The sequence below is a fragment of the Dermacentor variabilis genome, chromosome 9 (assembly GCF_050947875.1).
Source record: "Dermacentor variabilis isolate Ectoservices chromosome 9, ASM5094787v1, whole genome shotgun sequence".
NCBI classification, from domain to species: Eukaryota; Metazoa; Arthropoda; class Arachnida; order Ixodida; family Ixodidae; genus Dermacentor; species Dermacentor variabilis.
In genome coordinates this window covers 2,556,826-2,572,609 of record NC_134576.1, presented here as the reverse complement: position 1 = coordinate 2,572,609, position 15,784 = coordinate 2,556,826, and the positions used below count along the sequence as shown (strand labels likewise).

Here is a 15,784-nt window from a genome sequence, read left to right as displayed (position 1 = left end):
CATAACTCCACAGCACGTACCTTGCGGCAGACAGTATTTTTTGGCACTGTGCATCCCTCAAAAGAACTTTACAGTCAGCGACATACATACTGAATAAACAAACTCAAATGTAGAGTTGACCAGTACCACGGGGATGTGAAAAATCAGTTAAAAATTGGTGACGTCCAATTTAGCAATCAATTGAACATTTTCAGTGGTTTATACCTATTTACGTGAACAAGATATAAGTACCCGGTGGGTTGGAATATATTCGCATACTAAGACCAAGATATCTGTATATTTTTTTGCTATACATTACGAGTATTTACTTAAAATTACCTGTGCTAGGGGGTCAGAACTAGTGTTCAGACGCTTCTAATGCCAGTTATATTTGCTTAGTGGGTCTTTGTGCTTAAAGCAACCAACATGCTGCTCTCAGCTTAGCTTCCCTGTCCAGTCTTCCGTGCTTGTGTAGATGATGTTGATTTCATGGAAAAGGAGATAGCATGGGGTGTTCTTGAAGCAGAACTTTTGTTTCAGCTAGTTGGTTAGACATGCCAGTGTAAGTGTGGCTCATCCTATTTGTGTGTGTCTCTGTTTGTCTCTTTTTTTTTTTTCCCACCCTACTGCTTATGCCGGTTCCTAAGCATAAATGGGATGGGATCATAACTCTGAGCTGAAAAGTGTCCCTTTTAGCATTTACGCCCTGATTAGATGAGCACGTAATGTGCCCATTGGCAATTCCTTCTAGTGATAAGTAGCCTGATTCTTGACGTATTTTAATTCAAGGGTGTTTTCCTCCCTGTAGGAAAGCATAGTGATATGTTGGGACTTTCAAACACTGGCTGATAGTAAAAATTAACGACTTCTGAGTTAAGCCACTGCAATTGCTCAGTAGTTGGGCTTCTGAGTGTAAGGTCGCAGATTTGATTGCAGCTGCGGCTGCGGAATTTCGATGTGGGTGGAAAGCAGAAAAACTCGTCTATGATGCTTTGGGTGCACAAATAAACAACCTCAGGCGGTCACAGGTCAAAATCAATCCAGAGCCCTCCACTTCGGCACTCCTGTGTTGTTTCAGGATGTTATACCCAACACTTTGAGTTACCTTTAAATTCATGATAGTCAACTGGATAGAGCACATAGCTACTTCGGTCGTAGGTTTGACCGAAGGTGCATTTGACAGAAGTCAACAAGTATTAGAAAAGTTGCAGGACACTTTTCAAGATGAAAAGCAAATGATTTTAAGGGACACTAAAGAGAAAGACTAAATCGATTTAAACTAAAATATTCCTTCAAAACTCTATTTTCATTAATTTCATAATTATAGGCCAATTGTTAAGAAGAAAGTGAAGGTCAAAATTCCATTTTTTTAATGTCAAGCTGGAGCCACAGTGCCAGCATTCCAGTGTGATGTCACTAATTTCAGAGCATATTTGTTGTATTCAAGCAATTATGGCAGAGTAACAGTTCCTGAAACTTACCAGGTTTGGGCTTAGCATTTTAGAGTACAGTGTAATCCATCTTTACCAATAAAAAATTAACTGGGCAGGTGTCAAAATTTAGGATGTCATGGTGAGCTGGTGCAGAAACTTCATGATGGTATTGTCTTCTGGCTAGCCTCTTTTCATGCCAGGAGTGTATGTTTTGGGTGTTGTAGGAGGGTAATTATAATGAACTTGTTGTTAGAATCCCTAGCAGTAATCCAGGGTGTGATTAAACATCGTCTGGCGAAGGGCATACATTTCTTTTGGAGATAAACATGCCAGTGGCAGCAAAAAGAACAAAGTTTTTTTGTTGCCTGTGGCGAGCGTTTATCTCCTCAAGAAAAATCCTTTCATCTGTAAGGTGCATCCTTCTGAAATGATTCTCAAACGATGGAAAACATTCCACATAATTTTGTCAGGAGAGTGGCACTTAGATCATGTAGTGCAGGGCTGTTAGTCTGAAGCTTTGGGATTGCACTCTTGTGATCTTGTTAGTTTTCTTATCCTTTTGAGCTCCATTTTCTTTCACAGTTCTGTGCCTCGAATGAAGTGCTTGAACAATGAATCATATTGTCTGGGAATTCGGTGCACACTTGTTTTGACAACAGGGAACAACATTGTTGACACATCCATCCTTCTGTTATATCAAAATAAGTGTGGCCTGCATTTGCAGAAAGTATGAGCTGCCTAGCTCAGCTGAGAATGGAGTCAAGCCCACCCATGTGTAGTGCATTCGCAACACTGCAGTGAATTTGCACTGCTTAGTGCAAGCCAGCGAGTCATGCTTGTTGCATTCCATTCCTCTAGCAATATGATCAGTGCTTATTGGTGAAAAGGCACCTATTTTATTTTAGTGGAGATAAGCAACACGGATAGCTTGCGTAGCTTGCAATGGTGTTTTAGGGTAGCACTAACACTTTTCATGCAACCCAAGCATTACTGGACAAGTAGCAGTTGTTTTTTGTGTTCGTACGTGTCATCACGCATGTCATCATATGCCATACATGTCATCATACGCTTGTTTTAAACTCGCATTCATTTTCATGTATGATTGCTGAATGTTTCTTACTGTAGGTTTTTTTATTGTTACCTTCTTCGTGGGGAGCTGGGAATAGTCAGGCTGTCATCACGCACCTGGTATTGTATTGTACCCGCAACTTGTGTTAAGAAATTTGCCAATGTGGTAAATAAAATTGGACAGACTATAATTGGCTTGAAAATGGCATCAAGTCTTTCCTGTAAGGAAAAATGGGAGGTGTTTTGGAAAACAATCCGGGTGTCGTAAATGCTGCCACAGCTGCGAATAATGGCTGCTGTGCTGTGGCATTCTACATTTAAAGTGGTGACTGTGCTTCGCTTCCAGGCCCACGTGTGGTGGCGCTGGGCAGGCAGTCACCGGGTCCGAGCAATACACGGCGCTTCTGCTGCGACCTCTGCCAGTACTCGACCGCGTTCCGCCGCAACCTGACCGTACATCGGCGCACCCACACTGGGGAGAAGCCGTACACATGCCGGTGCTGTGCCCGCCGCTTCACGCACAAGAGCGGCCTAAACCGCCACATGCGCACCCATGGTGACCAGCCCCGACACGAGTGCCCGCACTGCGCCAAGTCCTTTGCCCAGGGCAAGCACCTGGCGGCTCACCTGCGCTGCACCCATGGCGTGTCAGCAGCCGCCGCAGAGGCCAGCGTGGCCGTGGCCGAGCTGGAGCGGGACCAGCCCATGAGTTGCCCGCTGTGCCAGCTCACGTTCGCTGGCAAGAAGGCGCTCATGCAGCACCTGCAGCGTCATGTCTCCAGCGATGGCCACGTGCTCTATCCCTGCACCAGCTGTGAGCGGGTGTTCACCGAGTCGTCGAGCCTGGAACAGCACGTGGGTGAGGAGCACCCGTCGGAGGACGCTCCCTCTTTGCCGGCCAGTGAGGAAGAGGACGACGACAATGAGGAAGGGAACAGTCTCCTAGGACTGGCTTGAAAGTCCTACGGCAGCTTCGTTGGCCTTTGCTGTAATGCTGAAGGGCCCTGCTGCCTCGTTGCAGTCGTCTGGAAAACATAATTGTCAGCTGACCGCTGCGTACACCTGCTGGCTTAGGCAAACCACAGGCAGAAGATATGCCTTTCCTGATGTTCCCGTGTGCCATGTGTTGGGAACCAACGCTCTACTGGGGCACTAGTGCATCTCCATGTGCCATGACACTCTTTCCATCTGCGTAATTACGTGCGAGTTCCTGCACACCGGACAACGCAGTTTGAAGAGAGGCATCGTGCCTCTGCAAGTTTTGAAGATTTCCGCTTGAGAGTGCTTCCGGGGCCAGTTCACAGGAACTTTGTGGTGTCATCTGTTCTTTGTGTTCTGCATAAGCGATATGGAAGTGTGCGATGACTTGCACTGCCCTGTTTGTGGGCACATTCTCTGCAGCTGTTGCCTGCTTTTGAGTGCGCAGTGCTTGTTAGCATCTTGCGAGTGCTGCCTGTGTCCGCAGTCGCCAAAAGCTCAAAATGGGTTGAGCAATGTGGACCACCTCATGCAGCAGTCTATTTCAAGGGTCTGCCAATGGTGGTTTGTGGTGAGCAAATATAACACTGCATACATTTCTGCGCACAGTGCTGCCTCAGTAGATCGTTAGTGGCTTGGCACTCTCTTTGTTCGCTCTTGTTTAGAAAGGCCAATTGTGTACACTGTGCTTTTTCCGTGCATTCATGGGTGCATATAGTGATGTTGACTAGCACATGGAGCTTGTAAAGTTTGCTGCTTAAGAGGAAGCTTTAGCTTGGGCCCAACTCCGACGCGGCCTATTCAAATATATGTAAAACGCAAAAACGTTTTTCTGAGATGACCCCTGGGCCAGTTTTAACGAAATTTATTGCATTTGAGAGAAAAAGCTAAATTCTAGTGACTGTTGGAAGTGGAATTTCGATTTAGGGCTTGAATTTTCTTAAAACAATTTTCAAATATTTGACCGTTTGAAAAAAATAGAAGCACGAAGTTTACAAATTCATAGCTCTGCATCAAGAGCTGATATCACGGTTCTGTAAATGGCATTCATTAGACCATTCAAAGCAGACAAATTCTATATGTCATTTTACATCTTACGTGAATTTGTTACGTTGGTTACAAGGGTTTTGCAAAAGTTGTATTTCCCTATTAAATTTTTTTATATTCGTGTGTAACATATCAATTTTGTCCGCTTTAGATGTACTATTAGATGCAATTCACAGAATTGTATTATCATATTTAGTTGTTGAGCTAGAGTTGTAAACTTGATAGTTTCGTTTTTTGACAATTTTGGATTTTTGCTAATTTTTAATAAAAAAATTGACAACCTAACTCAAAATTTCGAAACCAACGGTCACTAGATTTTGAGTTTTTCTTTTAAATACAACAAACCTCGTCAAATTTGGTGCAGTGGTTGCCGAGAAAAACGAATTCTCCTTTTACATGTATTTAGATGGGAGCACTCAAGCTAAAGCTTCCTCTTAAGGAACTGGGTAAGTGATGTCAACATAAGCAGACTGCAAGAGCCTTATCTAGCCAATTTCATCAGTTGAATAGGTACACGTTTAAGTGCTGCTTATGTTAATCTTGTGAAGGCCTGCTTCATAGGGTTCTATACTAAAAGAAAATGTAGCATTGTTGCCTGCTTTCGCTGGTGGTATGTCAGTTCAACAAGCATGGGGATAACGGGCTGTGCTTAGATCTGTGTAATCATCTCTCCAGCTTCAGATGTCCATGTGACTTCTTGTACTAACCTTGATGTTGTACGACATTGAAAATTAATTACATAGTAATTAGTCTTATGCGGACTCGCATTGCTGCTGCTTCAGAGTATTTCAGAGAGAAATAATTGTACAGAATATAAAAAATGGGATACCCATGGTGAGCATTACTGATCACGTGATGTCTTGATTTAGTAACACGCATACTCTTCACTCTTTTAGGGCCAAACACAACTATACGGTGCTGAGAACAAGTCCCAAATGGACGCTGTATATTTACTATGCCATCTGTATGTTTGAAAAACGCGTCAATTTTTCAACTCTCGGTTGCCCAGCAAGTGTGGCCACCCTGTGTGGATACAGGGAATTGTTTGCTTGCACCGTAGCCTGGGTTTTCATTCCACGGCTTGCTTATGCAGGCACGTCAGCAACCACTCATGCATCAGTATGTGTGTGGGTGTGCGGCAGTTATTTTTGGTATTGTCTTGCGGGCTGTTTTTCCTTGTCACACTCCAGGAACTCACGTCTATTCTATCTTTTTTGAAACCTCTCAAAGAGCCACTGCTACATGCTCGCTCGTTTATTGCTCACAGGAGCATGATGACATCTTTTCACAGTTTTGTGCTAGTATATACAAATGATGCCGTGGTAGAAGAATGATGCTTCCATGAATGATGTTCCCTTTCTAGGGACTCGTGAAAACTGATTGCCCTCCCTTCATAATGGGACAACAAATTACTGCACGTTTCTCTCCATTTGGTTTCTCTGATGGGTGCACAACCATTTAGTTTTCCTGCGTGCACTCACATACACAGTTCGATTACACAAAGAATGTGTGTGTTGGTTGATTTTCTCACTTTATGGTTACTATAAAAAAAAATTATGCTAAATAGTCTTTGAAATAGGCCACTCTGAAGATTTTCAATCCGCAATAAAAAAGATAAATCCGCAGGGGTCGCATTTTGCAAAAAAAAAGGCACTCAAAGTGTTAACAGCCATTGTTTATTTATTCTCTCATAATTACATGATCCAATGAATTATTTGCAATTGTTAAGCTTAACTGCAGGAACAAAGGGCATGAAATTGAGCCCATTGGTGTGACTTCATGACGGAAAATGAATGCAGAATCCTTTGTTCCGTTTGTCGTGCTGCTCATCTGTCATGTAGGTTCCAGGTCGCACACACGGAGAAGCTGCCGTGTGTTTGCAGTCCAGCCATGCTGAATGTCGAGCGAGGGCATCGCACACAAACGACCTTTGACTGAACCAACTAACTTCAAGTTTTGCAGAAAGGTGTCACTTTGTTAGTGTGCAAGTTCAGGTGCATTCCTTTTCTGCTTTGTCCAGAATAACTTCATTAGCATGCACCGTGTGTGTTGATGCCAAACGTAAAAATGTAGATTTTTCAGCTGGATAATGGTAGCATCGTCATTGTTAGAGTGAAACATGGTTTTCCATGTCTTGCCCTGGTAAGGGCAGATGGCACTGATGTTTTGTCACAGTGAAATCATCAGCATTTCACCTGACATTGCCACAGGCAACATGTACTTCCGATTTATCCTGCATTCCTGCCAACTTTCCCGTATTTTCCATAACATTTAGGAAATTAAACTGGTTCTACGATTTAATATTATTTCATCCAGTTTTATCAAAAGTTCCATTCATGAAAAAGTTTTGCTGGTCTGACTAAGACCATACCTTTGCAAGTCTTCTCATGATGAAAGTGCACCAGAAGGCTGCCTGCATTGAGCAAGTTTATTCAGACAAGTCCATGTATGAAGCAAAATTGACAACAGCAAATTAACTGTGATCTGCATACAGTGCGTTGTTTGCCAGTCTCTGCTGGTTCAAGTCTGCTGTTGCTTGCTTGTGTGCGGCGTCTAAATCAGTCATTCTTAATCTAGTGGGAAATGATACCATACCTGGTGTCAAGTCCGTGAGATTTAAACAAACTTCAAGTTTGGGAGGTTGTCAGTTGCAATCCTGGCATAAACAGGCAAGCAGTGCACCCATGTGTGTGGCACCACGAAATGCTGCTTGAATGCAAGCAAGCCGCTGGTTTAGCTAGAAGAGCCAGTTAAACCTAGCTCTCACTTGCACAGTATTCAGTTACTCCCAAACCATTATCCCTAGTGGCTGAATGATTGTAATGCCAGATTTATTTTCTTACAAGACCTGCGTGAAAGTTCGAGGCTTGAACCTTCACATGGTTCAGCACAAGCCTGGGGCTGTATACTCAATCACTTTCTGGGATGCAATCACTTTCATAAGATTTCAATCAATCTTTTACTTCCAGCATAAGCTGAGTGTCTCATAGGTGAAAAGCAGTTGCAAACCACTTGAGTGCGGCAAACCAGTTCTGCGGAAGCCCGCAAAGTGGAGTGGAGTACATGAAAGGGAAAAATTGGCATCCACCCGTATTGTAGCACGAAGCTACAAAGGAAACCCATACGGTTTTCTCAGAAAAAAAGCCTGGCAGTTAAAAAAAATTCGTCCTGGTCCGGGACTCGAATCCAGGACCAATGCCTTTCCAGGGCGGTCGCTCTACCTTCGGAGCTAACCAGGAGGCTAGCCGATCGTAGAGCGAGGACAAATTGATCGACAACTCGAGACAGTGGGACACTGGTTATTGCAAATGAGTTCTGTGGAAGCCCGCAAGGCGATGGGGAGCACATAAACGGGAAAAATGGGCATCAACCCGAATTGTAGCATGAATTATAACCACTTGAGTGTATCTGAGGGCCTGTGTATATGGTAACAATTTTACAGGCCAGATGTGAACATTAGCAAAGAATTAGAAACAAAATCACACATTTGTTTTCTGGTATACAGAGCAAAGGCAACGTCTGCCTGTTCATAATTGTTAAGCAAAAATGGCAATGTGAACAAAAGTGATTGTAGAAAATAGCTTGTGCACCAACACTGAGCAGGCCACCTGTTGGAGCTGTGAGTGCCCGAGTCACTGTGTTGTGTGCATACACCAGAAAAACCTTGCACTTAATTGTTCACTAGCAAAGAAATGAAGACAAAGTGAACGAAAATTGAACCTGTGCTTCACACTATTTTATGACAAGGAAATAATGTGTCAGTAAAATTAAGGTGAACAATGTTCACACTGTACTGAAGGGATTTTTTTTTATAGAAAGATGGTATCTACACATCAGGACATTGCTGTATCCTAATCCAACATGCAATAATTTGTATGGATAACAAACAGTGCATGATAAATTATAAGCTAAACTTTTTTGGTAGAATTTGACTTCATCGTGATAGAACACCAGCTGCGCGTGGTAACAATTTGGCCAGTGATTCACTATGGTACGTCCGTGTCACAGTGGAAAAAGGGATGCTCACAATTTTATTTTTATCTTGCTCAGTGGGCAGATTTTACATAACTCTGTGAGCCAGATGCATTGGCATCTATGTGCAACCGTGTTCCTTGCACAGTTGCCTTGGCACAGTGCCAGCCCAGGGGTGCTATGACGCCATTGAGTCACACAAGATCTCTAAAATAGAGTCGCTCAGTGCTGAATATTGTGTGCTTGTGGCTCTCTCTTAAAGGAGCCCTGCAACACTTTTTGAAGGCCACCATTTTTGCTTTAGGCCTTTTCTTCGCATGTCAAAGAACTGACTGAAAAAGGGATTATGGTAATAAACGCACACAAACAAAAGTTATTGGTCTAAAAAAGAAAGACAAACGAGAAAAATGTGAGTGATCTCAGCTCGAGTTTTCGTGACTTTGAATCCCACATTTCACGCTCTCGTGACATCATAGTGTGCTGCCCAATAGTGACAGCATCATCAGTTATCAGTGAAAGGAAGTTGTCACACCATAATTTGGCAAGCCAGCTCAACGTGTTGATCCTGTGGCTTGCGCTGTTGGGCAGTGCACAATATTATTTCCAAATTCATAGCATTGCTTCTACAGTTACAACAGCATCCGCAAGGTGGCCATGGGTATGCCATGTGCTCGGAATGTTGACGTGTTATTGCCGTAGTTGTGACATCTTGCCTGTGGCTGTACGGTGCTTAAAATCATCTGAAAACGCAATGCCCTGTCTTTCTTTTTTTGCCCTATTTGAATTATTGTGCAAACTTAATTGCACATTGCATTTTCAACAGGTGATCATAATGCCACTCATTGATGTCACATCCTTCGCAGAAAGTGCACGAAATTGCCTCATCGTGATGCTCCTATCAGTGCTGGTCTACAAGCTCTCTCAAAAGTGTTGAAGGGCCCATTTAAATGGGCTGAAGTAAGTGTTAGTTTTAGTGAATTGAACTTACTGGTATTGTACTCGTAGATAGTCAGCAGCCAAGTCCAAATCAACAGGGTTATCATGGCGTCATGAGGTTGTGGATGCCAGAAGGAGTGGGCAGTGAGCTGTCACTTGTGTTTTGGATACCAGTCCTGCTTGTGTTGCTCCTTGTTGTACTGCTACTACTGTCTTTTGTGTCTGCTTCTATAGCCAGTGTAATTTGGGTGCACATTTGCACGTGGTACTAGCGTTAGGAGCCCTTGACACTGGGAAAGGGCGAACCAACAGGTCAGCAGATGGCGATGGTGAAAAGCTTCTTGAGGTCACTTTTGATGCTAGCACCACATAGCCATGACTGGAGCTTCGCCTATGCTATGCTTTGAATCAAGCGGCGAGTTGGAATTTTTTGCTTTTCAAGCTGTCGAGAGAGTAGCTGGCAATTGGAAAGGCCTCTTAAAAGCTCCTTAAAGGAAAATGCAGGTTCAAAGTTCATTTCTAAAAAAAAAGGAAAGTATCGCTTCTGATTTTCACTCAAAATTATGATGGAATATTGTCTTATCGCACTTTAAACAATTTAAAGGGGCAACAAAGACAATTGTGTTAAACTGGTTAGCTAAATTACATTTCCAGAATACCAGGAACATCAGGGTACAGAATCTTATTAAGCTAGAAAAAAAAAACACAAAAAACTAAAAATGAGCTCCAAGTTCCTGCACTGGTTCTCCTGTGATGTAAAAAAATTTGGACCGCGCATGCTCTAGACTTGTTAACGATCTTTTAATGAACATTGGTTACATTGCATTCTAAAGGACCCTAAGGCTCGACCTAGCTAGCTTTAAGAGCACTTTTCTTTGTCTTCTAATAACCAACCCTTTCCTGTAGAATAAGAGCAAATCGAATCGATCATGTGTATTTCATCGTACATAACTGAGTCTTGCTCTAAAGTGAAATAGCAAGAGCACATCTTGCAGAACTGCACGGGTTTGAGAACATGCAAATTTGTTCATGGTTTTGCACCTGTTTGTCAACATCAGGCACTGCAGAGTTGCAGCTCATCTGCATATCTTTTAGGAGACTCTCATACTGTCAGAGGCAGATTCCACAGGTTTTGCATTCGCCTAGGAAACAACGCACCATCCACTTGCCGTCTTGCTGTGCCTGCACCATTCTCTCTCCGTGGGGGCACCTACTGGTTGGTTTTTTCATGTTTTGTGCTGGGGGCACCCGTTAACCTGTTTCTTCGTTTTCGTAAACTCCTAGTGTGCGAATAGTAATTATCGAATGTGAATCAAATAATGGCCGAAGCGAATCAAATATCGAATGCTTTCGAATAATGAGCAGCAATTTTCACATTTGATGTAAAACAATATAACATTAGCAAGTTTCTGTTATTGTTTGCATGTTATAGAACATTGTTTATTAAGAACAACAAATGGAGTATTAGGAATAATTAAGAAGCTTGTTTGCATACACAGGACTATTTTGAGAGTGCAGGTAATCACTGGAAAGCTGGTCAAGTCTGGCTGCTTGAGCAACGTAGCCTGTACCACTACTTGTGTTCTCAAGTTCTATGCCTATGCTATGCCCATTTCCATGAAAATTAATGGATTTTTGGTCAAATTATTTCTTTCCTTGTGCCCAGTTGATGTTTTAAAATATTGAAAGACTATTTGATAAACATTTTTTTTTACAAATAGTGACTATTCGATTCGAAGACCGAGCCTAATACGACGTGTCTCAATTTGTTATTTGAAATTTTTGAATATTCACACACCCCTATGAGCTACGCATACTATGTGCTTAGAAGATATACCCTGTGCAGAGCGAAGGCCAGTGGGTGTTGGTTTGGCTTGCAATGGGCCGAGCACTACACACACCTCCTAGACATTTCAGGCCTGCGTGTCATCATGTCCACCACGTCCCCCTACCCGCCAGCTGGCTGACTTGGCGCCCCTTGCTGCTGGTGTGAGGGAAAAGCTGGTCGTATGTTGCGGTCTGCGGTGCTCATGCATCGACAGCAGCTAGGTGCTTTGTAGTGGAGATCGGCACATTCTGGGAGAACGTAGGTGTTTATTGAGACCCTCAAGTTTTCATGGTTTGCACAATTTCTCACAAAACAGGCAAGACATAGTGCAAGAAAAGAAAGATGGCATACAGAAACATCTGGTGCACGAAAAGCCTAAGCGGCTCTTTCTATAGTGCTGTTGCAGAACACTTCAATACGGAATGCACACAAACAAGTCAATGCAAAAAATGGAAAATCACTGGAAATGCAAAGCAAGAGTGCAACACTGTACCCCTGGTACATAATCCTGTGTTTGTGCTTATGGGAAAGGACACCTGGTTATAGAGTACACTATAGCGAACAAGTACACAAACAACAACCGCATGTGAAAACAACTATTTGTCGGGTTTATGCCAAGTGCCTTTCATTTCGTGGCATTCGCAACCTTTGCAGTGCGATACAAGTCGCTCTTGCTTGTACTAGAGAAAAGACGGGGAATGCGGGAGATGAAGAAGACAAGTCCACTTGTCGAAACGTCGGCTTCTGCATTCACCTTGTTCACGTTTTGCTCTTGCTTGTACTAGTTATTCAGTGGGTTATTTGTCGTGCAGTTGTCAATTAAATGTATGAGTAAGTTATCCGTGTGTCCATATACACACATTGTTGCCTGTTTGAACTTTGGCAGTGCTTGAATTGCGAACTTGTCTAGGAGGTGTTGGTGCTACCGACCAACGAAACTTTTATAGCATGCAATAATGACGGACATAAAAGGGATAAAACAAGTACAAGCATTAACTTCCAACTAAACTTCTATTACCAAGGTTGTTATTTGTACACAAAAAGAAAAGTGATGTGCAGGTGCACAAAAGGCATAGAAAAAAAGTGTTTGCGGATTGCATCTTTGTGTAAAAGGAACATAATCTCAGTAATAGAAGTTTAGTTTGAAGTTGGTGCTTGTGTTATTCCTTTTTGTCGGCCGTTTCTACATACTGGAAAAGTGTGGTCATTGAATACAACTAGCACACTGTAAAACCACTAAATAATAGGACACACCAGACAAGAATGACTGAGTACTGTCCTTTTTTTTTGTGTCTCCCAAGATAAAATAAGAAGACACACGCATGTGTTTAAGCTTGAATGAGTGGCACGAGCAAGATTGCTCCATTTGTTTTTCTGATGGATTTACCTTTTTAGACTCTGCCGTACAGTGCAGCAGTGTGATGTCACAGTCATGGTATTGCTTGTGCCACTAGTTTGTGCTTGTGACAACTACGCATGCATTTCTTTTTATTGGGAGTAATAATTTGAATACATGCAACCATCTGTCACGTTTAATTCCGTTTTGCTCCGTCTTTCTTCTACTGCATTCCTCTCTGTATAGTCAGCCTGTCGTGTGTCACAATAATTAGCTCGGACAATATTACATAAGGACTCTTCCTGGTATTCTATTCATTTCTGATCGTCAGTGGATGGCTGATAAGGAAGGCACGCCATCATGCCAGCCAGTGATGAAGTGCAGAAACAATGGATAGTGAAAACGATTGTTGCAAATTACGGCCCCTGATGGCATGGTGTTATTGTTTCACAGCGCTAAAGGAAAGCGACAAAGAACACAACATGCTCGTCAGGTGAAGGGCTTATTCAAGCAGTCCCTGCAATGGCTCAGTGGCTCTTGTGTTATGCTGTTAAGTGAAAGATTGTTGCTTCAACCGTGCCCGCATTCCAACAGCAGCATAATTAAAAGGTGTGCATGTTGCAAACTGCACGGGCTCAAAATTTCAGTGCCGCATGAATTGGCCTTTCTGGCTGTCGTTTATACAACATGCATGTCAGCTGAAATAAGCAGACAGATGCTATGTTTGAATAATGGTTTCATTTTGTGCAGCACTCCTTGACACAGTGTCCTATGCCATAAAGTGAACTAGTATTGGATTCACTGTTGCCTGGGCCATCCTGAGTCTGCAGGTCATGTCTGCTTTGTGCATCAGATTATGCAACTATTAAATGTATTTAGAACAGGCAACATGGCAAAGCCAGACAGATGCCAGTGTGTCGTAAAACAGTGAGTCTCATCTGGCAACACCACACGCTGAATGTGTGCAAAACAATGTACACATGGCGCATCTCGTGCGTATGTTTGAGTGCCTTGTCATTGTGTTATCTTTAGCAAGTCACAGCAGTGTGCAACTCCATGGGCCATGAAAGTTGGCTGACATGCACACTGGTGTATCCATGGATGTGTCGGAAATAGCAAGTAGCCTTTCTCTTCTTGCTTCGGTATTGAAAGATGATGAAATGGAACTGTGGGCATTGCTCACGCAGTGGCCAGGTCAGCAGATAAGTATCTGCAATGTTGCACTGCATGAGTACGGCCCTGTTTTAATTGTGAGATGTAAGTCATTAGTGTTCTTGCACGCGTGGCACGCAGTGCTGAGGGCCATTGCCTTGAATATCCTTCTGAAGAATGAAATTTGTTTGTGTGGTGGTTCTGCTTGTTCACCAACCTCCCTTGATAGTCTAAATTAGTTTGACCTCTAATGCATTAGGACACTACGAGAATAAGCTCTTCAAAGTGGAGTTTGCAGCATTGTTTGCTTCAAATATGATGGCTGTTATTTCGCTTGCTATTTGAAGTTGTCCATGAAGTTAGCGGCAGTTAACATACGAAACTGCAAAACATGGTGCCAGTGGTTAAGTCAAAGACTACATGAAAGCAATGTGGAATGTTTTACATGTAAAGTAAGACCACAGGCACTTGTAAATTGAATGCTGCAGCCATAAGCGTAGGTGCTGACGTCCCATGGACTCATTGTCATTTCGTCAGGTGCTCTCGCATCTGGTGGACACTGTAGTGTCTCCTTGCCATACTTGTTTATACTTTGTTATAGAGCAGAATTTAATTTGTACTTATTAATGCCCTTCTGTTTCTTTTCTGGAAGTGCTACTTTACAAATCAGCAGTGTGTTTTCTTATGGATCAGCATGAAGATGCAAAACAGTGCTTGTCAGACTGATGCCACACACTTTGCATGAAAGCTTGTCAGAGGCATCTACATGGGCTAGTCATTCCACTCTTGTGAGCTCCTTGTGTGACGTGTTTGTGTGCTCATGTGGCATTGATGTACATACGAAATTTCTGTTATGGCACGCAAAGCTCAAGGCTATTGTGTTTCACTGCAAAAAATTTAGGCATTTACATGAGAATGTCCCGTCATGCATGATTTAGACTCTGCTTTGGGCTTATAGCGTGGTCACTGTGCTTACGACTTTGCTTTGCGCTGTATTATTGAAAGTGGCGAGATTCTAGTCACTATCGGTGACACTGCTTATGCTTAGAATCAGCAGAAGCTTAGTGTGGGCGAGAATGTTTACATTTATTTCTAGTCTGGCATAGACTCAATGGCATTGTCTTCTAAACACTAGAGAGCAGCCTTCTCACCTTGTGTACCTGACCAGCAAGTTGTCTCTGGTGCACTGTTTTCTCCTTTGACTTCACGAGAAGCACTTAGAGACTGTAATTACTGCATGTGTGTGTGAGGGTTCTTGTATGTGTGTGTGCAGTGTCCATGCAATGCAGAAAGCAGTTTTACAGTGCAGTTCCTAAGTATCTGGTCGTCACAGCGACGCTGATGAAAAAAGGCTTGCCTGCCCTCAGTGGGCATTATTGTTGCAGGTGTAATTTTCATGGTGTCGTCTATTCAAGAGTACTGCAGAACTGTAGTTAAAGTGAAGTGTACATGCTTTTCTTTTTCCTTTTAGCTTAACAAGGTGTAAGATGTATTTTATAGCTAGCACATACGTAGCAAGTTTGAGTCATGCTTATTACAGGCAGTGGATCTTTCCTTTGGGAAGTAAATGGCGATGATACCTCTAAGATGTGTGTTTTTGTTTTCTTACCTTTTTAAGAGATGTCTACAAATGCACAAACCATTGTTCAGTATGATAAATATTTGTGTTCCATGGGTATGCATCAATATGTTGCGTCACAGATTTATGGAGCGTGTGCTGTGTGTTAAACTATACTTATTCTGCCTTCTGTGTGAATAAATTACACCAAATGTGAAATAAAGCGCAAGCATTGACAAAGTGATTGCATGGTTTCTGAAGTACGAGACAGGGTGGCAAGGACATATGAAAAGGGAGACAACACAAGCACCGACTAACAGCAGTGGCTTTATTGTAGCAAGGCGCTACATGGCGTGCACAGCCATAAGCATGTCTCCACATCAAGGGATGATAAGGAATGAAGTAATAATATATCGACAGAAGGAGGTCGCGAATGAGGCACAGAAAAGGGGCAGCTCATCAATGGTTAAAACATAGTGTGTCCCCTACCACTGCTG

General features: G+C 42.8%; 1 protein-coding gene across 3 annotated transcripts in view; it reads left to right on the top strand.

The window, feature by feature from the left end:
- Positions 1-15,531, top strand: part of LOC142558250 (zinc finger Y-chromosomal protein-like) — a 35,082-nt gene extending 19,551 nt beyond the window's left edge. For all 3 annotated transcript variants that reach the window (XM_075670411.1, XM_075670410.1, XM_075670409.1), the window contains one exon: positions 2,827-15,531. In XM_075670411.1, coding sequence (XP_075526526.1) covers positions 3,024-3,437 — 414 coding nt within the window. In that variant the 5' untranslated portion in view covers positions 2,827-3,023 and the 3' untranslated portion in view covers positions 3,438-15,531. The remainder of the gene's footprint in view (positions 1-2,826) is intronic.
- The last annotated feature ends 253 nt before the right edge of the window (positions 15,532-15,784 follow it).